Source organism: Notothenia coriiceps, unplaced genomic scaffold (assembly GCF_000735185.1).
Source record: "Notothenia coriiceps isolate Sejong01 unplaced genomic scaffold, NC01 NC01_scaffold00026228, whole genome shotgun sequence".
Classification (NCBI taxonomy): domain Eukaryota; kingdom Metazoa; phylum Chordata; class Actinopteri; order Perciformes; family Nototheniidae; genus Notothenia; species Notothenia coriiceps.
This window is the reverse complement of record NW_011358929.1, coordinates 491,684-514,224: the sequence shown is the minus strand read 5'-3', so window position 1 is coordinate 514,224 and position 22,541 is coordinate 491,684. Positions and strand designations below refer to the sequence as shown.

The window sequence follows — 22,541 nt, the reverse complement described above, 5'->3', positions numbered from 1 at the left end:
AATAAGACAGCCCAATATTTAAAAAAACATGTATTCTTTTTTCCCCGCATATTTCCGCATATTTCGCAACTTCCCGCAATTTCACCGCATAAAATCACATAAAAACCCCGCATGTGTAATCGCATAATCAAGGAATTTAGCCCGCATAATCAAGGATTTTTTCCCGTGTTTTTCTGGAGGGTCTAATTAATAGTGTTATCAAATTATATGCTGTAAATTTGAATAAACTGTTCCTTTTTATTGCATTCCTTTCAATTTGGGAAGGCTCTGTAATTATATTATATTACCGTGTGTGAATAATGTAGAAGATTATGTTGCAGATTACAGTTTAATCAGGTAATCAGTGATCTGTAACATATTACATCCTAAAAAGTAACATCCCCAGCCCTGGTTATAGCTACCCTCCTCTCCTTTATTATGTCAGGAAATATGCAAATTTCAGGCAATTAAGTCCCTCTGTGTCATTCTGTCTCTTCTCTTCAGCATTCAGTGTTGTTTTTCAAGAGCGGCCGTGACTTTTGTCAAGCATCCGTCTGAAAATGTCAAGAGCAAAGATGCTTAAGATGGGGAAATTATTCATAACCATTTGCATGCACAGGCACTTAAACCCATTTTGTCTATACAAACACACATTTTGTCACCGTGCACATAATGTATTGCACATTTAAGATAAGCTAAAATATGGAAACGGAAATATAAACTTGAATCCAGGTCATATTCAGCCCATTCTTCCACTCTCAGACGCCTGGCTAAATAATTCAGCACCTGGTTGTCTGTGTGGTGGAAGAGGTGAAGCCTGTCAGATACTCAAATAAGTTATTAATTTTCAATTTTCTAACGCTTTAGGTGCACTTCATCATCCTGTTAACAATTTTCCCGTGAAGCGTGACTGATTTCCTTCCAAGCAATGTTTTTTCCGAAGAATTCAATTTCCTGCACCCATTGCTGCTCTCCCTACAATAGTTTTGACTCGTCTTTATTTGTTGCTGAGGAGTATTAAATTTGCGGTGCCTATTGTTTAAAGTTTACTTCAATCTCACCTTTTCCTCCCCAAACTCACCACTTTAATTCATACAACTATATTAGACTGACCTTGTAAATACTTCTCTTTCTTTCTGTGTGTGTGTGCAATTTTTAATTATCTGTTGGTCAATACAAAAACCATGTATTTTATTTACAGTTATATTCACCTTACGCCTTTCCCATTTGTGAACACACTTTTTAAAGCATTATCTTGTTTTTTTATCATCATTCCTAACTATCATGTCTTTTCTGTCTTTCAGGTATTTGTCGCTCTAAACATTTCTCTGGAGGTTCGAGACAACCTTGTATGGCCGTCTCGATCACTCTCCTTTTTTTCTTTAACAAAAGCCTTTTCTCCTCTATTTCCACTGGAACATCCTTGAAGAACTTTGTCTCTATACAATGTCAGCTGAACTCATATGACCCCTCATGTCTCCCATGCAGACCCTCCCACGGTGGAGCCAGTTTACATGGAGATGCGTCAGGGCCTGGGCCGGCCCGTGGTGATGACCTGCAGGGTGCTGCGAGCCCACCCCTCCCGCGTGCTGCGATTCGAGTGGCTCCTGTCGAACCGGCTGCTCCACGCTGGAGCCTTCGATGCCCAGAGAGACGAAACGGAGTACACCATCCGCAGCCTGAATCGAGACGGGTGGGGGGAGTACACGTGTAACGTCATAAACGAGGCGGGAGCAGGAAAATGCACCTTCCAGGTTACAGGTAAATAGACGTTTTTTACTGATAAGCAATTGACCAGTTGCTAAGCACCTATAAATTGATACTAAACCTGTTAACCTTTATTTATAATAAATAATATAAGTGGAAGATTTTCTTACTTGAACAATTAGTCCTTAAGCTGCTTCTCAATTGTAGTCGGTTATTGAAGACTTTTCCGCCTGAATATAGCAGATTTCATCAGCTGCAGCTAGCTAGCTAATTGAGCTAACATTAGCTCTATGAGTTGAAAACACTGTTTGTGGTTGACTATTCAATTTTTCTACTACTTTTTAAATAAGAACCTTGTAAAAAGGCTATCATTCTCACATACTGAAATTAGAGGTGCATGTCCGCATGAGTTGATGATCTACATAGACATTTTATTAAATATAGAACAGATCTGCTGTGGTCTACAATTTCATACTGACATAACCCGCTTGGCTTCTTACCTTTCCTACTTTGAAAAGCCAGACATAGCTTGATTGTTCATATTTAATGGTACAGAGAAAAAGCTTTTAGAATGAGGACTAACAGACTAACCAATGTTTTTGGTGAAAGTAACGCTGTCTCCGATAATTAGTTTGGAAGGGGATGCTGCAGAAAAGAAGTAAAGACACACTATTGTTAGCTTAAACTCTGATAGTAGCATCCAGTAGGCTTTTGTACAGCAGATGTGCTATTGCGAATTCTCAGTTTCAAGTAACTTTTAACCCTACAACAAGTATTATGTAATATTTCCTCGCCTTGAATGTAACACTGAGTTATTTTTGTGGGAAGTTAGCTTAGCTAGCCCGTATGCTAATATGCGCACCTCATATTAGAGCCCACAAGTGTTAAATCATTTCCTTGCACTTTTGTTTTGTCCATTTTTTAACACACCACACTCAAAACTCCTTAAATGTCTCCTAAAAGCCTAGCTCTGCGTACAGCCCCATGCACAAGTTTCACACCTGCTGTGCTTCGTTACAGATAAGAGGCCATGATTGCAAAGTTGCCGTCAAAAATCGTTCAAAGTTTCATATCATACAATTAACATAATTCAAAAACTCCTTCAGTATGCACTCCAGCTGGTAATTTGAATGTTCACCGTGAACTTTTTGGACAGCTGAAATTGCTTCCTCAAATATATAACGGTTCTTGTCAGGCTCAGGTGTGATAGACAATTAATTTTAAAAGAAGAGTGAAAGAAAGGAAACAAAGATAGTCAATCTGAATGGGATACGTCAATCACGTCTGCTCTTTTCTCTGTCTCTTACCTGTTCTTTCAGATAATACACACTTACGCCCTTCATCGCCTTTCATTTTAGATGGTTCTTTTTTTCACCGGGAACAGAATGTGTCCATCTCCTTGTCCTGCTGTTATGACAGGACTGAATTAGTTTGGTCATGTTGAGTTACCGCAGCAGGTCAAGGTTTCGATCTCCCAGACCTCCCATTAGAGACAGGAGCTACAGGGTCACAGGAGGAGTATCTGTCACTCTGATCCGCTTCTTTGATGCTGTCTGTTTCTCTCAATGTGTTGCTGAATCTAAGCGTACCCTCCATTTTTCTATCTCCTCTCTTTCTGTTCTCCTCTCTTTGTCCCGGTTTGCTTTTCCCCTTTTTTCTTATTCCTCATTTCAAACGTCTTTCCCTCCTCCTCCTTTTCCTCAGCTTGCCTAGAGTGTAAGATGGACAACCCCCCCTGTGCGCTTCATAAATCAGTCCGCCATGGTGGAACAGGTAGAGCAGAGAGACAGGAGCAGATAGTCCCCTCCAGTCATTTGTTTTTCACAACAGGCCTGGAGTTTTACGTGCTATTGCTCATGCCCCCTCCCTCCCTCCTCCCACCTTCCCTCCCTTTCATCCTCCATCCCTCCTACCTTCTCTCTCCCTTCATCACTCCATTCCTCCCGCCCAATGCTCCAGATTCCCACCATCTGGACTCAGTGGTTGCCAAAGGTATGGAGGCTCTTTTAGTAACCCCCTGAGTGAAGGAGCATGGTGCAGAAAATCCACTTTTGTTCCTCCCATCATCCATGAAATCTGGCCTGCCCTATTCCCTTAACTCCAGTTCCTATTCTTTAAGATGTCTATGTTTTATTTTATTGTGTAACTCACCAGCCTCAGTATGAGATCAACATTACTCTGCAGTTTGACTGAAATAACTACTGGAGAGGATATCAACACCTGACTTGAGAGTCCACTTCAAGATGAAGCTCATTAAATATTTGTTATGGCTCATGCAGTTAGGTGGTGTCTTGGGCTGCTCACTTAACAGAGAGAAGACAGGTAGCCCTCAGTGGATATCCCCTCGCCCCCCCGCCCCCGCCTGACTTCCTATTGTGCTGTGTTGATGTGTAATAAACACATCACTCAGTAGCTCTGGCCTGAGGCTGCAGTTCCTCCATTAAACACACAGGTCCAGTCAACATACTATGCAGAAAAACATACGTGTTACCATGTTGACGGACACATTCAAAATCTCCCAATTCATGCATTAGTCTTTTCTTGTGCTTATATAAAATTGTTGTCGCCTCACAAAGAGTGCTGTGCAAGGGGAGAGTGTGTGCATGTGCATGGATGCCCATGTGCCAGGCCATAAGGACATCTGTGGAAACAGCGAGTCGGCTGTAATTGTTGGACATTAAATTGTGCCAGGGGAGAGACCCCTCAGAGGGATGTAATGTGTACCACTGAGCTTTGGCTCAGCCTCCCTCTCTGGGGAACCCTGACTTTTTAGCAAAAGTTGAAATCATGCTCTTCTAAAGAGTTAGAGTTGGGACGAAAAGAAACTGTATTTGAAACTCTACGCTGCTTTTCTTCTTTGATTCCATTCCAGTCTGCTGCGGTATGATTGATGCACTAGTCTGCATTTACTACACATCCTGTCCTCAGGCTGCAAATGTGTACTGATGAAGCAGTGATGGGATGAATCACAAGTCACAGAATACACAGATATTGGATTTAAAGATGTATTGCCTCAATTTATTATAGCACTTCATAAAGTTTATGGACTCAAATAAGTGAGTTTTAAAAAAAAAAGATGGTTTACATTAAAGCAGCAGAGGCTAAGTTATTCCATCTTTCAGCCCAGAGCCTGAGCTACAGTACACTCTGAACACCCTGGCTCCTACAGATCCCATTATGCAACTCTATAGCATATTTGACCAGACCCCAAACCTTCTATATGCCCACTTCTGCCAAACTTCCAGTATGCATCACAGGCTTTGCATTACAGTTTTCAAATGAAAGTGAAGATAATATTATAGGGGTTATTTTAAACATTAGAAACTCCCTCCAGAGCTAAATTATACAATTTACACATTGTGTACTGGCGAAGTGGGACTAACCTGAATCCCTATAATCGCTATAGAAGTATAAAGAAATTCTGCAGAGCTAGACTCCAGTCTCGTCAACAATGCAAACTGCAGTTTTCCTGGAAATCAGAAATTCACAAAGAAAGAGCAAACAATGCTTTTCATTTCTCCCACGTTTAATTCCTCTTGTTGGCAGCCTGTCATGAATTACAAGAAAAAGAACAAATAAATTCCCAGGGACATTGTTCAGAAAATCAGTGAACGATGCATTTTGTGAGTTTTTTCAGGAAATGAATTCAGAATCTACACAATGATGCGATGGTATGGTCCCCATTTCCCTCTGTATTGTTGCCATTGTTCCTAATGATGCAGAAACACATTGTGGAACGCAGTGCCCAAAGTTACCCAAATAACATATTTGCATATGTCTTCAGAAGGAAATGGATTCATTGTAGTGTGACACCCCCACACTGCATTCAGTCTATTTGGATCTATTATTATTTGGTCCGTCATCTGTTCATAGTAATGTTACTGTCACCTTGATTCATTTGTTGCATGTTTGTTTGGCTCTTTGAGGTGTTTTAAATAGGCATCTTGTATTTCTTTTTTGGTGGATGTGTTATTTGTATCATTTTGATATCTCCAAGCAAGAAAAACGTAACCGATTGTATCTTAAAACCTGCACATTGCTCCGTCACAGGGGTCTATAAAAGTGTTCAAACTCAAATGAACACTTCTCACTTCCAGACATGTTTTCTAGTAACTCAGCAGTTTGCCTCTATAATCTGTATCCTGCTCATCCGAGTTGAACTGTGCACCTAAAGTGAAGGATGTATGATGTTGAACACTTTCCACAGCTCAAAGAGAAACTGACATTGATGGAACCTGTTCGTAGTAATGACTGACATTACACTGTCAGAGTAGAAAAGCAGCATATCAAAAAACGTTATCTGTGATCAGACTGTAAGTCTCTCAGGCTTGAAGGACACACTCAAAATATTCTGTGCTTTTTCCTTCTTTTATTTGCCGACCTACATTTTATCCCTGTACTTCTTTTGTATCATTATTTTAGAACACAATATCACAACATGTGTCAATTTGCAGCATTCAAACTGACCACAGAGGATGGAATACAAATTATAATTCCAGCTAATATAATCAACCGTTAGAAATCTCTCTGGCTTTTCGTCTGTTCGAGTTGATTAGGCGAGGAAGTTGAGGAAGAATGAGCTGAATAGTCGAGGTGGAAGTGACTCATTACAAGTTCAATATCATTTTTTTCCCTTTCAAAGCCACAGAGAGATTTCATTCTCCATCCCAGAAGGGGACTACTAGCCAATTACCATCAAGTCTTTTAATGTCTAATGACTTTTCCCTAAAGTCAGTTAGCTTATCCAGGCGGTGGTGTTGGGTTTATCTCGGCCAGCTGTGCATCCATATGCAAGCGTCACTTCTGCCACAAAAGCCTACATCACACATCAGCCCTGCACCATATAGCACAGCTTAGCATATGGCGCTGTTTTCCTCAAGAAGAAAGCATGTTCATAAACCCCTTAGAAAGAAGAAAAGGAAGTCTGCAAACAAGGTCAACTTCTTGCCGGAAGGGTTTTACTGAGCTGTTATGAATCATTGCATTGGTTCTGCTGTTATAAACAGGATTTAAAAAAAAAAATCAATTAAGCCTTCCATATTTTATGTTTGATGTCTCTCACCGGGTTATCTGTTTCAAGACTAATAAGTGGTTTAGGCAATGTGCTTCATCACACATAACAAATTATTAGCAGTGAGGACCATCATTACATTATATTTGTTATTTGAGGTCATTCACTTTTGCAAAGAACTGTAATCTTATAGATTCAATTACTAGAGAACGCGTTCGCTAAATAATTGTATAAGTGTGTGATCCTTTCAGCAATGTTTACCTAAAGCCGAGGCTGCGTGGGAATCTTTAGAAGTATCATGAAAACATACAATCAGTTTAATTAACCCTTGCTGCCTCTGCTCTGCTGCAAACCATAGCCACTTGTTTTGTCATTGGTCTCGTAATAACAGAATAAACTGCATGCACAAAACTGACAGTATCTGCCTTGCTGGCTTATGTGACGTTCACTGTACAGCGCGTTGTAAACACAGCTGGCTCTATACAGCGAAACACTGCAGAGTGAAGTGCAGACGGTAATTATCCTTGGGTTTGTTGTTAGAAAATATGTTTTTCTTTCTAGTTGCATTTCAGTGAGCAACGGAGGCAGTTTGTTTTATAGCATCTTCAGTTATAAAACCAAAGGGTTCCATTTAACCTTGTGAGATGGATTTCATAACTCAACATAAAAACTTTCATCAGGTTGATAAATGAGTGTTTCTTTCACTCAGATTATAATATTGTATTTTAAATAGCTTTATCCATTTAAAGGCCAATTGATCTGCATCCCGGTCATCATTACCTGATTCATTTGTCTGAAATGCATAACAAAACAAAATGCCCTCAGTGTTTATTTGGACTTATTTTCTCTGAAGAATAGGAGAATTGACCACACCACACTAAGCCTGAAACTGCTAATCTGTTTTTTTCAGTCCAGATCATTCTTAAATAGCTACATACTACATACTGTAGCTATTTAACTCAAACAGAAGTTAATTGTGGATTTGTTAGAACATATATACAGCAGTGGTTCAATCCTCTATGGTTTTGTTTGTGAGTGTTTAGGCAGCAGGTTGGTGAATATGGAATCGACTCGAAACAGACTATGTGCCCATATTCATTGTTATGAAGATGTTTAGGGATAACAATGGAGGTCTATGGCACAGGGGAACAACTGTAAACCTCCCTGTAATGCCTGGAAGTATGGCAAATGATTGTTTGTTTAAGAAAATCATGGGATATAGCCAGGCATCATCATATCACAAAGTGACTTAGTGAGTGGTTGGCTTGGTCCCTACCAGAAAATAGGTTTCGCTGAGTTTATTAAAAGGATACATCTATACCATGGATGTATGTCTCATAACTGCAAACCGTGCCTTCTGGTAGGTCCATTTATACTTCCATTAAGACTATTTCACTTGAGGAGCCTGATTTAACTGCCAATCTCATCGTCAAATTGTCGCACTGGTTAGGAATGATTGATGTAAGAAAAGATAAGAAAGATAAGATGGACCTTTATTTATCCCCGTAGGGAAATAGAGGAGTTAAAGCAGCAACAGAGAGTGAAAAACAGGACAGTAGAGATTCACACAAGGTATATAAAACAAAGCATCAATGCATTTTCATTGATATATCTCCATGTAGCTATGTAGTATGTACACATGACAATAAAAGCCTTCAATTGAATACGGGCATTTAGGGGGTGCTGGATGTCTGATGTTTACATAAGTGTAAAGTACAATAAGTGTAATACACTCATTTGACAAAAACAAAAGAACAAAACAAACAAAAACATAAAGAGAGAAGACAAAAAGGCAGGCAGGGCTCAATAATGAAAAGAAAACCCTTATAGTTCAATGATCTGTACATTCTCGGTCAAGGAAACAGCCTTCTGTGAGCAGGTTACCTAAAAGTGGATGCAACTACACAGCTAGTAAGCACCAATCAGTTTTGCTTCCTGTATTATTTAGCTTTCCGTTTCCTAAAATATCAGCACTGTCAAGACATTTCGTCTTGTTTGTTTGTCATGGCACAAATTATCATGTCAGAACAGCAAAGTTTAGCTCCACAGGAAATTGTCTTTGTCCCTGCAGCGATTCTATTTGAATTGAATTAATTTCACTTCACATTTTCACAGTTTGACAAAATCATTCCTTGTTTTTGTCTTTGCTATATCTCTAAGGTAAAAGCTGCTCCACAATGAAAGACAAAGAGCCACTAGCCTACAGTAATACTGTACTAAGGCTATTGAAACCAGAATGATAACCAATCACCTTGTGACCTACAAACTCCCAAGTCACAATTTATTTACTCCCTCAAGTGTCATTCTTAGGATCAAAATTGAACAAAACGAAATGGTTCAATGAGTTTCTCCGACCAAGGAGCCCCGTGGGGAGAAACCCAAGAGACCACTTATCTGTTTATGGAAATAAAGCCGTTATAATCCATCAATGACATAAACTAGCTTGACAGGTTTAGTCTGACATTCATCAACTACTTGCTGCACAACCACACGGGTACATCAAATCCCAGTCCTGTTTTTGTTTGCGCTAACAATGGCTGCTCCAGCGTCTCCTCTCCATGGCTATTAAAAATCATCTGCCTTGGGTTTTGTCATCCTTCAATAAACAAGCACAAACAGCTGAGGGGCAAACACAACAACGTGTTGTCGAGGTGAATTACTATTCTTTGCCTGGAAGGTCATCCTGTTAGCTTGTTGCTGGATCTTGATTAAAATACAATGTTGTGCCGGCTGTACTTCAGCTGTCAGATATATCGGCTCTCAGGCTGTGACCGGAAAGCACAACATCTTGAAAGATGTGTTCAGTCCATGCAACAATCGCTGTCAAAAAAAACTCACAGATTTCTACAGAGCAAGCTGTGTAATTCAAGCTTTATGACAATCTCTTTGGTAGTCTGGATCTGAATGAAATGTGTTTTACTGAGAAGATAACTTGAGTTCAAAGCATCTTACACTTTAGTCAAATCTGCCATCACATTGGATCGATACATCAGAATCTCGTAGCTATACGTTCATGAAACATACAATCTGTTACACGCTTTGATTCAAAAGTACTGTACGTCACGAAACAGAACATTAATATTTAATGATCCTTCAGGGAAATTTGGGTCACAGCAGCAACAAGGAATATCATACAGATCGGATAGGAATAGAACTAACTGAACATAGTGAAGATAAGAGATACTGTAAGTCTTTGTCATGCTAATTCAGGGTTTCTTTAAAGAAGTAACTCTAAAGAAGCTTTAAAGATGTGTTACTATATGAACAAATGATACAACATGTGCAGTCAAGCAGAATGGCAAGCCTGCACAGTGTTTGTAATGAATACAAATGCAAGCAATGTATTGAGATCTCATATTATAAATAATAACTATTATAACCTAGCAACAAACAAGTACTGTTCAGCTGGGTCATTACAGCTGAGCCAATATATCTGCACTAACCTTTTTATTTTCATCACTGTTTTGAGTCATTCAGTCAGATATAACATTACATCTCTCCATCATGCATTGCTTTATCTGACAGTTTGACCTCAACTGCTTATCTTAATGTTTTGAAGATGATTCATCTCTAAAGAGAAAGTTTTAATGTAGTAAAACATGCACCTGCTGCTGTTTTATGTCTATGATCACTGTACAGTAACAGCACCATTATTGGTGCAATTGCTGTGATTCAAGCACTCCTAAAATGTGTGTCATTCATTCACAATCTATATTAAGAAATGAATAATTATGTCCATAATATGCTTTTTTGTTTGTTTTTCAAGAAATACTTAAATCCCAGCAACTCATACTATCCAGTCTAAATGCTACCCATGGTGACTTTAACACGTTACGTTTTCTGAGACATGTTCATGTCTAGTATTTGATTTCATCCTTTTTTCACTGCTTTTTATAAACAGACTTGTCAGAATCTGTAGACATATATTTTATATTTGGATATTTCTGTCACAAGTATCCCAAACTTTATCAAATACTACTTCTATTGCTTGGATAGCCCTTTAAAACAGTCCTGGCTATATTGGCAGAAGGCATGAGTGCCATTAGATTCCAACACATGGTTTTCAGGTGTGATGTTTTTAATCTTAAATAGGTTTTAATGCAATACTATCAATGTGCTTTCTCTCCAGGCAAAGCCTACCCTCCTGAGTTCTACTACGACACCTACAGCCCGCTGTGGCAGAACCGGCCCAGAGTCTACGGCTTCAAACTGCAGTGGACCCAGATGAACCCCAACGCGGTGGACCGCATCGTGGCCTACAGGCTGGGCATCAGACAGGTAGGATCACTGAAGGTGTTTTTATATCAGGTACGATTGATTTGTACCATGCTGAAGTACACATGAACTGGAGACCCCCTTTTTCAGGTGGACAGGATCGGGGCCCCGAGTACGTAACACAGTGTTCCTACTTATCAACAAAAACTAGACTCTGTGGTCAAGTGTATTCCAATCGGAGCCAGGGTTCCTGATTTGAATTCAACTTGGAGTTGTTTATGTGAGCACCTCACCCTGCTGCCTGCTGATTTGTTTTCTTTTTCTCTGTTCAACCTACGTGCGCATGATTTGAATGCTGTTTGTCGCAGTTCAAAGTGTTTTTCAGTCCTGCAGAAATCTGTTCTCAGGGAGCTTTTGTAACAGCCAGAACATGAGTTTTTAAAAGCAAGAAACATTGGCTCCGTGTAAAATAATCGCTCAGTCATCTGTAGTGGTCAGCCTCTTTCCAACCCTTCTTAGATAAATTAGAGTTTATTTGCGCCACGAGGCAGTAAAAAGCTTTCTTATTGCCAATTTAAGCGTGCGATAGATGTGTTTGCACAGCTTGCTCGTTGTATTCCGTTTGACAGCGCCAAATCGTACGCCTCGATTCATCGACAGTCTTATTCTGCAGTTTTTTAAGAAGTGAATGAGCCACTGTAGACCGCGCTGAGTGACTTAGAACCTGTCAGGGGCGGTCGTTTGTGCCAGTTCTGTGCTTTCCCACCAATTGCTTCGTTTTTTTTACCCTCAGTCAGAGGAGTGGAGGGAAACCCCACAGAGAGAAAAAGCAAGCATCGCTCCTGTTTTGCTTTTCAAGTAAACTCCACAGATGACAGGCCGGTAGCAGCATTGATGGATGGCATGGTTACATTTTCTCTCTTTGGCAATCAATGTGTACCTTCCTCTCCTTCCTCTCCATAGCACATGGCAGGGTGGAGCACATTTTGTCTTTATGGATATCCTATTTACAGCAGCAGTAAACAAAAAGTTTGAGATAGCCAAAAAGCTCCATTAACTCAACTAATTGTAAAGCCCCCGTCACCAGCCTGTATAAAAAAAGAGCATATATCAAAGAAATGTAACCCATCCCGCTACACCAAAATGATATCAGTTCTGCTTTAGAATTAGCAAGAAAACCCTGACAGTTTTTTTTGCAATGAATAATATAATTTCATGTTTGTTTCACACTACACCCTCAGGACTTGAAGCCTGAATACACATTTTAAACCAGTTATGTTTGCGCAGAGCAATGATTTTCCTGTCATCTCTCTCACTTGGTCTGTTTGGTAATAAATGATGCTGTGCATTGCGGTGCCCATGGTTGCGCTTGCCAAAAGTTTGTTTGAGAACTTGCCAGGAATATACATTTGCTTTTTTCTTATTTTCAGCCGGGTTGTGAAATCTCCATCTTTAAATTATTCTTTATCCTTTCATCAAAAAAAGAGAAAATATTACTTCACCAGTCTATGTTTGCAGAAAATCATTGTTTGGGCAAATTAATTTCTCTCCTCCTTCTTGCCTTGATATCTCGAGAGAGATACATTGTGACCATTATTTCCTTCCTCCGAGGCATAGCAACCGATCGTCTTAGATTAAAGAAATTCTCTGCCTTAAGGAAAATGCATTGGTTTGTGGGATTGGCTTTACAGTATACCTCTGTGATGGATTAAGTCTCAGCTTTCACTATTGATTTAGACTGATACTTTTGAATACCTTTTGGTGAGAAAGAGCTGGCGAAAAAAAAAGTGGAAGAGGAAATGAGATAGGAGAAAATGAGTAGGAGTAGAGGCCCTATAAACACAGAGAGATAGTGACTGTGAACGAGTGGTGCAGTAATGAAACCTTCGGCACGTGGACAACACCACTTCGATCTATTTATAGATCCAGCAGCAGCTCCCCTGCCATTCCCGCAGAATTATTATCATTTTCTCTTTTGAATTAATGCACAGAGCCCGCAGACCTTATGCCTCTGTAATGGATTGCTTTGTGTTATCGTCCAGTGCTCTCCTGAGAGACAGACGCTGGAGGGGAAACGGGGATGGAGCTCTAGCTCCACCAAAGCACAAATCACTGCACCCATCAAGGATGCAATGTTAAGGTGTGACATCTGGCCTTGTTCTGATACTACAGCCGGCTTCTTCAAAGCCTTCTTAGCTGTCCAGATGCCTCATTTCCTGTCTCTAACCCCTATAAGGTAACTTTTTCGCAGCTACATATTGCCATCTTGGATCAACTTCCCTTGTCTCTGTCTTCTCTTCCTTCTACTCCTCCTCTTTCGTCTGTTTTCAATTGATCTGTCAAGTCTAGGCAGATCAAAAGGAGTCATATGTTTTACATGCCGGCAATAAAAAGTCACCATAGTCAAAGAGAACAGTCACCTTCTGTGCACCTGATGTCGCTGTGATCAGTCTTGCTCACTTGCTGTTGTCTTAAAAGTTGCTTTAAAAACTCTGTGAAATTAAATCAATTCGGCACTCTGCCTCTGTCGACAACATTTGAAAAATGAAAGGTAATGGGATGTAAACAGAATCCTTAATCGAGCGCAGACGCAGAGACTCAGTGAACATTAATGGGAATCAAAACAAAGGTGCAAAATCCATAAACCAATAAGCATGTGTATGATTCAAAACGTCTCAGAAGTGAAATGTTGTTTCTCAATCAAGGTTTCAAGATTGATTTCATTTGAGCATTTAAATAGATCCGCGTTTTGATACGAATTTTTTTTTGCTTTTTGTTGTTTGCAGTGTTTTCCAATACTAGCATTTAAGGGCCTCCATTTGCCTTGAGCTCCGGCACACACATAGACAGTTTTCCCAATTAAATGTTTTTAAACCTGACACAAGCCTCCAAAACTGTTTTACAGCACATATAATTTCATACTCTTATTTATGCTCGCAGCATTACACCAGCACCTAAACTAAGCTCAAGCAGGCGCTGTGATGGGGGGGATTCGGGAACACTAATGAGCTCAGATACAAACTCCGAGATATTGTTATTCTGCGAGTAAAGTGACAGGGCGCTCCCAATACAACCTGCCATCAAATCCATTTGAAAATAAATATGTATTTTTAATGAGACCCATACAGTTGTTTTCTATTACAACAAAACAAGGCTATTTTATGAATTTGGTAAAGCAACTAAACTTAAACAAAATCAAACTAGTTTCAAGTTTTATCATTGCTTCATTTTTGTATTCATGTTTTAGCTGCAGGCATTAGACATAATGAGCATATAATAAGCATATGAACCATTCAAACATCTTCGGTTTTATATTGCTGTATACTGTGGGAGCTGATCACAAAGGGACAATGGCAGTAATAGACAGAGAGAAAATGGTGAATCGTGCAGCTGAAACCAATCAGCTAATGCATGTGCTGCTCTGCCTGAACTTACGTTATGCTCCATAAGTGGAACTTAACTGGATTTTATTATGTTGAATAGGTTTACATTTGAAAGCATGCGAATTAGGTTATGTGAGATTGAGTTTTGTGGAGCTCTTTGGCTCCAAAAAGTAAAAATAAGAAAATACAGAGGGGATGCCCCCTTTAAAGAGCCTGTGACACGAACCCAACAACTGTTGTGCAATGAAATAGTGGGCTACTAGTAATCTCGAACCGTCAGTTTAAAAAAGAAAAAGCGATACCGTTCCGATAAATATCAATAATTTCGAACATCGCGGGAAAATTCCTTCGACTCATTTTGAGGTTTTGGGGGAAGCCGGAAGTGACGTCAATGCGGGAACGCTTCACTGTGCGGCGAGAGAGCCAAACACGGACAAAGTGTGTTGTCATGCGTAGAAATGGTGAATTACTGAGTTTAGGCACGTTAATAACGTTTTAATGAAGTTGACTACAGTACATTCATATTTGTCAGTGCTTTCATGTCAATTCGGCGAACATAAACATAAATGATCGTGGTGAAGATGATGATTAAATTAGGATTAAAAATCGGTAGTGAGAGCTGCTGAATTTCCTCCCGTCGGATGTGATATAAAAACAAATCGATTATTTTTGTAAAGTCAAGTGGATGAAACTACATTTATTAGTGCTTTCATGTCAATTCGGCGAACATATGATACATTAAATGATCGTGAGGATGATGATTTAAAAATCTTTTGTTTGAGCCGGTCTGCATTTCCTGATGAGAAAACAAACCTTAGCTTTTTGTAGTTGCAGTCAGTGGTGTAGTGGGCGTTGGACGCGGGGGTACGCCGTACCCCCACTTATTTGAAGCATGATTTCTTTTTTTAATAGTCTAATACATCTAAAATCATTGCCAGTGTTATCAGTTGCAAGTGTGTGTTTGTTGTAATAATGACGAAAACATAATAGGCAGATTTCACAGTAATTATAATAAAAACGTAGCTCAAGCATTTATGCAACTTGATTTGAAGCGTGTGTGTGTGAGGGGCAGAACTGTGTGTGTAGGGTGACCAGGTGTCCCGCACTGTGCGGGACTGCACACACAGCATTTTTATTATTTGTCCCGCGTCCCACACATTGAGACTATGTCCCGCATTTTAGTGATAGTCGCGCAGAAAGGCCGGATCGGTTCGCTGACAGCCGGCACCGCCCTTTATTATTATATTGTCTAAACGGCATCATGTAAGTTGCGCTGACAGGCGACACAGAGTCCCAGTCCACCACTGGCTACATGACCGTATGATCGCCCATATTGACGCACCTAATTCCTAAACTTCTAACAGATACAAAATAAACCGATCCTTCAGCCTCATATGAGCTCTCAGACACGTTCAAAATTAAACTGTCATCGCTGTCTGAGCTTGCTGCTGTGTGCGCCATCGTGCGTTTACATGCAGATGCTGGGATCCTGAACGGTGCAGCTGGAGCGCTGTGCCCGCATTGACGTCACCCATAATTTGGCGGGACTTGAAGAATCCCCGAGAAGATCCAGGAAATGGTCAACATTGAAGGGCAGATTAATGGTTATCAAAGTACAAATATCCAAAATCAGTTCAGTAACGGTTTTCAAGGGGACAATATTTACTCAAATTGATGGGTTTGGATGATGGGGGAAAATCGTGTCACAGGCTCTTTAAGTTAACTGATCGGTTAAAATATTGCTTTTGTATTAGTACATGCATGGCGGTGAGATTTAATATATTTATGTCTGATTTTCAGTGGAGATAACCGTAAACTGTTTGTGGGCACAGATTGATGTATCCTAATGTGTTGACTTAAATAAGCATCTAACTTATAATGCATGATGAATTAGTGTTTTGTGTTTTTTATTAGAGATTCAAAGATAAATCTAATTCTCAATGAGTCGATTGACTGAAAAATAATCCATTAATCTTTACAGTAATTTAGTAATATCAAAAATATATATGTCATCCTCCTCAAAACTGAGATTTCCTAGGTTTTTCTGTATCATATTAAGCTCAATATCTTTGTTTTTTTATTTTTAAAGACATCACTTTGGACTTCGATAGTTGTATCATTACTTCGTTGTCTTTCGAATGTGGACAGTGTTAAGTACACCTTCTCTTTTTCCTCTACTCCCCCTCAACACCAATCTATAGAAATGACAGAGACTGCCAAATGTGAAAAAACATGGTGACGTGTGTACTTTTTTTTATTGATTGTTTTCATTTTTATATTCCAATATCAAATGTGCTTGAAATGTCACAGCCTCTTTTTAGAGTGTTCAAACACACACTATCCAACAGTGTGTAATTTGTGGCAATTGGCTGCTGTAATGCCTTATGTGCTCAAATGTTCAAAGGAAAGGTAGAGGTAAACGCTCCATCTGCAATTACTAGTGCCACAAAAAAAACCTGTTTACCTGCAAAGTAATGGTAGTATAAACTTGCACCCCGTAATTTGTGGATCATCCCGGCTCTTAGTAATTACTTAATTGGTATTTTTCTCACACACAAATCTACTGAGTGTGCTATCAGACTTCCATTCTCTCTATCTCTGTCTCTCTCCGCTGGTTACACACTCCGTCTTTTCCTCTGACTGAGAAGGGCATGTAAAGTCACTAATTGTGATGCAGAAGCTGTAACTTGTCTTTGTGCGGCTCTTCCCCTTAAACCGATCTCAAGGATAAAATGTACCCTACTTTTCTTCTCATTGCCCCCCAGCAGCAAACCTCCCTTTTGTTTCCTTGGATTTCCTGAGCAGCTGTCTTGTATCAGAAGCACAAGCTAATCTCTTGTGTGATACCTGAGCTTAGTCACAGACAGACAGTTTGTGTGTGCTACACTGTGCAAAAAGAACGAGATATACAATTCCTGTCAGTTCAAGGTCCTGCTACAAAACATTGTCGAACATGATTAAAGAGCAACTTTAAAAGAATGAGGCGATGGTGTACAGAGCACAAAGGTATTGTCCTTACTGTACTTGCACAGCACCTGTATGATCCACACTGGGATGGGTTTTTTTAATAGGAAAAATGAAACCGGATTTCTCTCTCTTCAAGTATGGGAATGTTCCTTCTGCTTGTTAATAACCGTCTTTGAATTCAGAGGCTAGGAGCTGCTTTGAAAGTAAATATTGCTAACGAGCAGCTAGCTGTCAACAATTTACCGTGAAAAAAGAAGATGTTTTTTGTTGTGTAGCATTTAATGTTGGCGGCGTATCATACAAATGCCTATAGATAGGGTTAATTGGCAGATGAGAGGGTGCATCCAACACTGATGGTGAGGGGAATGTATATTTGCTATGGTCATGTATGCAAAACGCTCCCAGGAGCAAACGCTTCAGAAGAATACGCTTTGAATTGACATGCTCTACTTTTGTGGTGATACTACATAAAAGCCTTGACTGTATGCCTTCCAAGTTCTTTAGATATGAAAATGTCTGATGAATAATGATTATAGCTGCTTTTCATTTGCTGTGGTTTCATATATTTCGAATATCAAAGGTAATTTATTCCTAATCCTACATACTATACCTCTGCAAACTCTAATCTGGTTGGTATGAGATCCTCTAACTCTACAAAGGTGATCTTTGTAGTACAACTTCACCATTCAAGGGTGACCAACTACACTGACTGTGGAAGTGCTGTTTGCCATGCGCTCTGGGGTCCAAACTCAACACTGACTAACTTTTGCTGAGAGGTCTGCAATTAACTTGAGGCCACTCCCGGACCTTCGAACCATGAAAAGAGGGACTAATCTAAGCAACTCAAATCAAGGGAATTAGCCAAGAGCCTTAGGCTCGCTTAATCAATGAAATTAGCTTTTCTAGTCTAAAACCTAATGTCTCTAAAAGTGGCAGATTAAAACTGACCATCAAGGACAATACCGTTCAAACATGTTCTTGATTGATTTATAGGTGGAGGTTATACCTTTGCCTTACTGTGAGTTTGGTTCAGAAGGAAAACAAATGCACAAGGATCTGTTGATTTCAGTTGAATCAGAAAGTAGTGCAAATGTAACACAAAATTAGGATCTAACATAACATTAGGGGGGGTGCGTAGTAATCAGCAGCAAAACGCTTCGACACGTGTATTTCGATTTATTCACGGCATTCTTTTTGTTATTCCACAGTATTGTTGTGTTATAGTTATTTTTTAATGTATATAACCCAATTTGTGTTCTTTGAAATTGAAAAGGATATTGCATTGTGTGTGTTACTTTCGGAAGTTGTTGTTGCTATGGAAACAACGTGATGGAGATTAATGGAGAAAAAGTAATATCTACATATAAAAACGGAGAAAGTAAACAATAACGTTTATGGTTAAGTGTTAGCACCCCCCGAAGAGGCACAAGCTCTTACGTTGATATTGGAGATTTCAATTAATTAAAAAAATAAAAGCGAAAAAAACCGAATATCCGAATATTGAAATTGAAACCCGAATAATACTCCAACGAACGAACGAATATTCGGATATTTGGGTACAGACCTACTATGTGGTGGATTTCCCAAATGTTTTCTATTAGGACAATTATTAATAAGATATCTGTATTTGTACAAAACTTCTCAGTGTCTATTGATTGTAATCATCTCTTTCTATGCAGATGGGCCTGCAGCGCTGGTGGGAGCAGGAGATTCCTGTGGACGGAGCGATCAACAAAGGAGAGCTGATGACACACAACCTGACAGAGCTCATAAAGCCTGAATCCTACGAGGTGCGGCTGACCCCCATCACACGATTCGGAGAGGGCGACTCCACCATCCGGATCGTCACGTACAGCGGTGAGTGCTATAAACCGTCTCTCAGGAGGACTGTGATCAGTCTGCTCTTACTGCTGGATTTGAATGTCCCCACGTATGGATTAGAGAGTTAAACACGTCAGGGGAGACGCAGATTCACTTCATTATTCTACTTAGACGTGGCTGCACAGGTGGAGGAATTACAGCTACAGCTGGTTATGTTATCCTTCTGCTAACTACGACATACTACTCCATTTTAACAGCTTTAGTTTGTGCTGCCGCATATGGACACATGCTTATCAACATTGATGATATCACAGGTTCACTCTGGTACCAGCCATCTTTACCATGATCCTAGGAGGCTTTGTTATGTTCGATTTATAAAGAAGGTGCAGTAGAAATTAAACTCATTAAAGGGACCCTTTTATGCTTTTTGGGAGTTTTGATAATAGGGCCCCTTTAAAATTACCTGAGCTGTCAGTACACAGTTCAAATTAGGCTTGCTTTGCTTCTTTTGTCACTTTGTGTAAAGTCCGATCAACTGACTAATTATCTCGTGCTTGTGACTTGTATTGCCTGAGTCAGCTTTTATTGTGATCTCGGACACAGGCTGACTTGTTGTTCCTGTGCATGTGAGATCATTGTGACATCAGAGCATCAGAAGTACCTCGAGTCACAAGTCCAAACACTGACAGTAATACATTTGCTTTACGCGGTTATCCCCCAAAAACAATATATTTTTATGTGAGATTGCTTTTAATTGTTTTGTCAGGAGATATTATTTATAGTCCTGGGATTTTTTTCCACAAAATAAAAGCGTTTTTGTTTTATATCGCAAATATTTTTCAAAGGTCCTAAGCCTTTCAACGCCCCAAAATCAGGACAATAACATGACTTGGTTTATGTTCTTATTTAAATCAGGGCTATAGTAATACAACATCATGTAGATTCTTTGTACTGTGCAGCAGGCCTGCACTGTATCCTCTTGCAAATGGAGGCCCATCCTTCAGCCTGCTGGACGACACGCTGGCTGCAATGCTAACACTACATTAGTATCCCCAGTCGGCCCAGCAGTGACAGTTAACAGATGCACAGCTACTTGAGATGTGCATTTTCAGAAACAAACTAGCCCACTGTTTTCTGTCTTCCTGAGTTGTGCTGCTGCAGTTGTGAATTATTCAGTTCCACTGCAGCTCATCACGGCTGCTCAAAAGAGAATATCGGGGATGAGAGAGGTAAAACTTTCTCTGCTGTTATTTTTTCAAGCATCGTGAAGCAAATTGTGCTGTCTCTGCTAAACCTTGATTTGAAATCAGTTGAATCAAAATTGAATCCAATCAAAGTGAAGACTAGTGAATTGAGGCTAATTAAGAAAGAGAGAGGCGCTAGAGAAGTGGTAGGCAGCCAAGTTGGGACTGAGGGAAAGAAAATAGAGGAACAAAGTTAAAAAAAAAAGACAGCAATGCTGATGTGCGAATGGGCTGCCCAACGAGAGACCAGACTAATTATCACTCTAGGGCTGCTCTGTTCTCCCACGCTCTGCACAGCGTCACGAAGCAGCCTCGGCAGGTCTGATCAGATCCACTCTGCTCCCGTAAGACAGCCTGATGTACAGTCCTGCATCATCTCCATTATCGCTTCCTTTTCACTCTCACTGGGGAACAGGAACCACATCAATACAAGTGTATGGAATAAATGTGTGTGATTTTATAATCGTATGCTTCTATGGTTAATCGTTATGTTAGCAGGTTTTATTCCAACTCTTATTATATATAAATGAGTGATATATTGTATTGCGAGGAAGAGTAATCCAATTATGCCTTTACTTGGACATAGATTAGAGAGTCCACAAGATGTTTTACTAACCAACCTATATTTAGCAATTTTATTACTGACAGCTACAGTACGCTTCTGTTTGAGTCACTGACGTCAAAGAACTGACCATCAATAGCACAATTCTGTGGATAAGTGCTCTGCTGTTTGAGCAAACTCTTGAATTATCTGATGAGGATTCTGCTAGGAGAATGTATCCAACCTTGATAAACACATACATGATTAAATACTTAAATCCATAAAACCTAAAGCAGTGATGATTGACAGGTGCTGAGGAGCAGGGTAATAGTGAGAAGTGTTATGTTATATCGACTCTGATTTTCAGGCGTTAGCTGCAGATGCCATTCAGCTAATGCAACCCCAGGCAGTACATACAACATGTATGTATTCAGGGTTTGAGTATGTACTGTGGTGTGTTGACGCCGGGAAAGTTAGTACACTCAAAACAGTATGCTAAGGTGTGTTGTACACCGCTGGGACTCAAAGGAATGCACTAGGAAAAGGGAGGGGCCACTCACACCTGCAAAAAAGTACAAACAAAGCTGATGGTGGTAAAAGCTTTTGAGAACATGAAAATAAAGAATAAGCTATCTACTGGTAAAGTTGAATATGCAGTGCTATTTCTTCTTAACCTGAATCTGTTCATTTTGATTTGATTTTTTTTATACTTACAAAAAAACAATGTACTTGGTCAGTTAGTATTCAGTGTATCCTATTAACAGTTTTTATTCTAGAGTGACTCATCTTTGCAGATAGAAACCTGTTCAAAGTGTTACCATTCCACAGTTACCCATTTTCATTTTGAGTTACCCAGCTGGCATTTAAAAGTACAAGGACAGGCCTTGACTGAGGTTTTGTTTTAATGCTCAAATATAGCACAAAAAAAGTGTTTTTATAGTTTGGCTTGCAATCGGGTCATTTGCTATTTTTAATATGCTGAAAAAATGCTCAACCTTTGACACTTGCATTTTGAATCAGACACATAAACAGAGTACTTTGAGAAGATGACATATTCTTCATTGAAATTCAGTCATCTCAGTGCGTGACGGTTTTCTTTAGCACTGTTGTTTCACTCCTGGAAAGCAGTGAGGGGGAATTCACCTTTAGCCTCTGGTTATGCTCCGGAGTTTGCACATTTTCCCTGTGTTTGCTTTGATTCCCTTCAACAAATCAGAAAGACATACAAGTTTGGAGTCTTCAAATAACCCTCAGGTGTAGATGTGAGAGTATTTTCTTTCTGTGTTTGTCCAACTGTGTGTGCTTGTATGCTTGCCATGCAATAGTAGCCTTGCTTTCACTATACCAAAAAATATATATTCTCTATTTCCCCACGATAGTAAAAATTAATGTGTCTGTCCAAAGCAAACAACAAAAATATGATAGCCGCTTTGTTAGCTGTTAGAATAAACAATGCTGTCCTCCTTCCACCATAAGGCCACTAAAATTGAAGTATTAGAGAGTTTGCTCGTCCTTGCCCAGTAGGCCATGCGATCATTCTGATGCACATAAAGCCGATGGAAGCAGCTTTTCTGTGAGTTGGCAAGAAAAAACAAAGGCGGTTATAGTGTCCCCAGCTGTAGGATGAAGGATGGTTGTGTCACGGCGCTCCAAAGACGTTCTTTTAAATTGTG

General features: G+C 39.7%; 1 protein-coding gene across 1 annotated transcript in view; it reads left to right on the top strand.

Annotated features, from left to right (window-relative positions):
- Positions 1 to 1,442: 1,442 nt before the first annotated feature.
- Positions 1,443 to 22,541, top strand: part of LOC104956715 (MAM domain-containing glycosylphosphatidylinositol anchor protein 2-like) — a 48,547-nt gene continuing 27,448 nt past the window's right edge. Inside the window, exons 1-3 of the mRNA XM_010784246.1 lie at positions 1,443 to 1,740; positions 10,827 to 10,975; positions 18,942 to 19,119. Of these exons, the coding sequence (XP_010782548.1) occupies positions 1,443 to 1,740; positions 10,827 to 10,975; positions 18,942 to 19,119 (625 nt within the window). The remainder of the gene's footprint in view (positions 1,741 to 10,826; positions 10,976 to 18,941; positions 19,120 to 22,541) is intronic.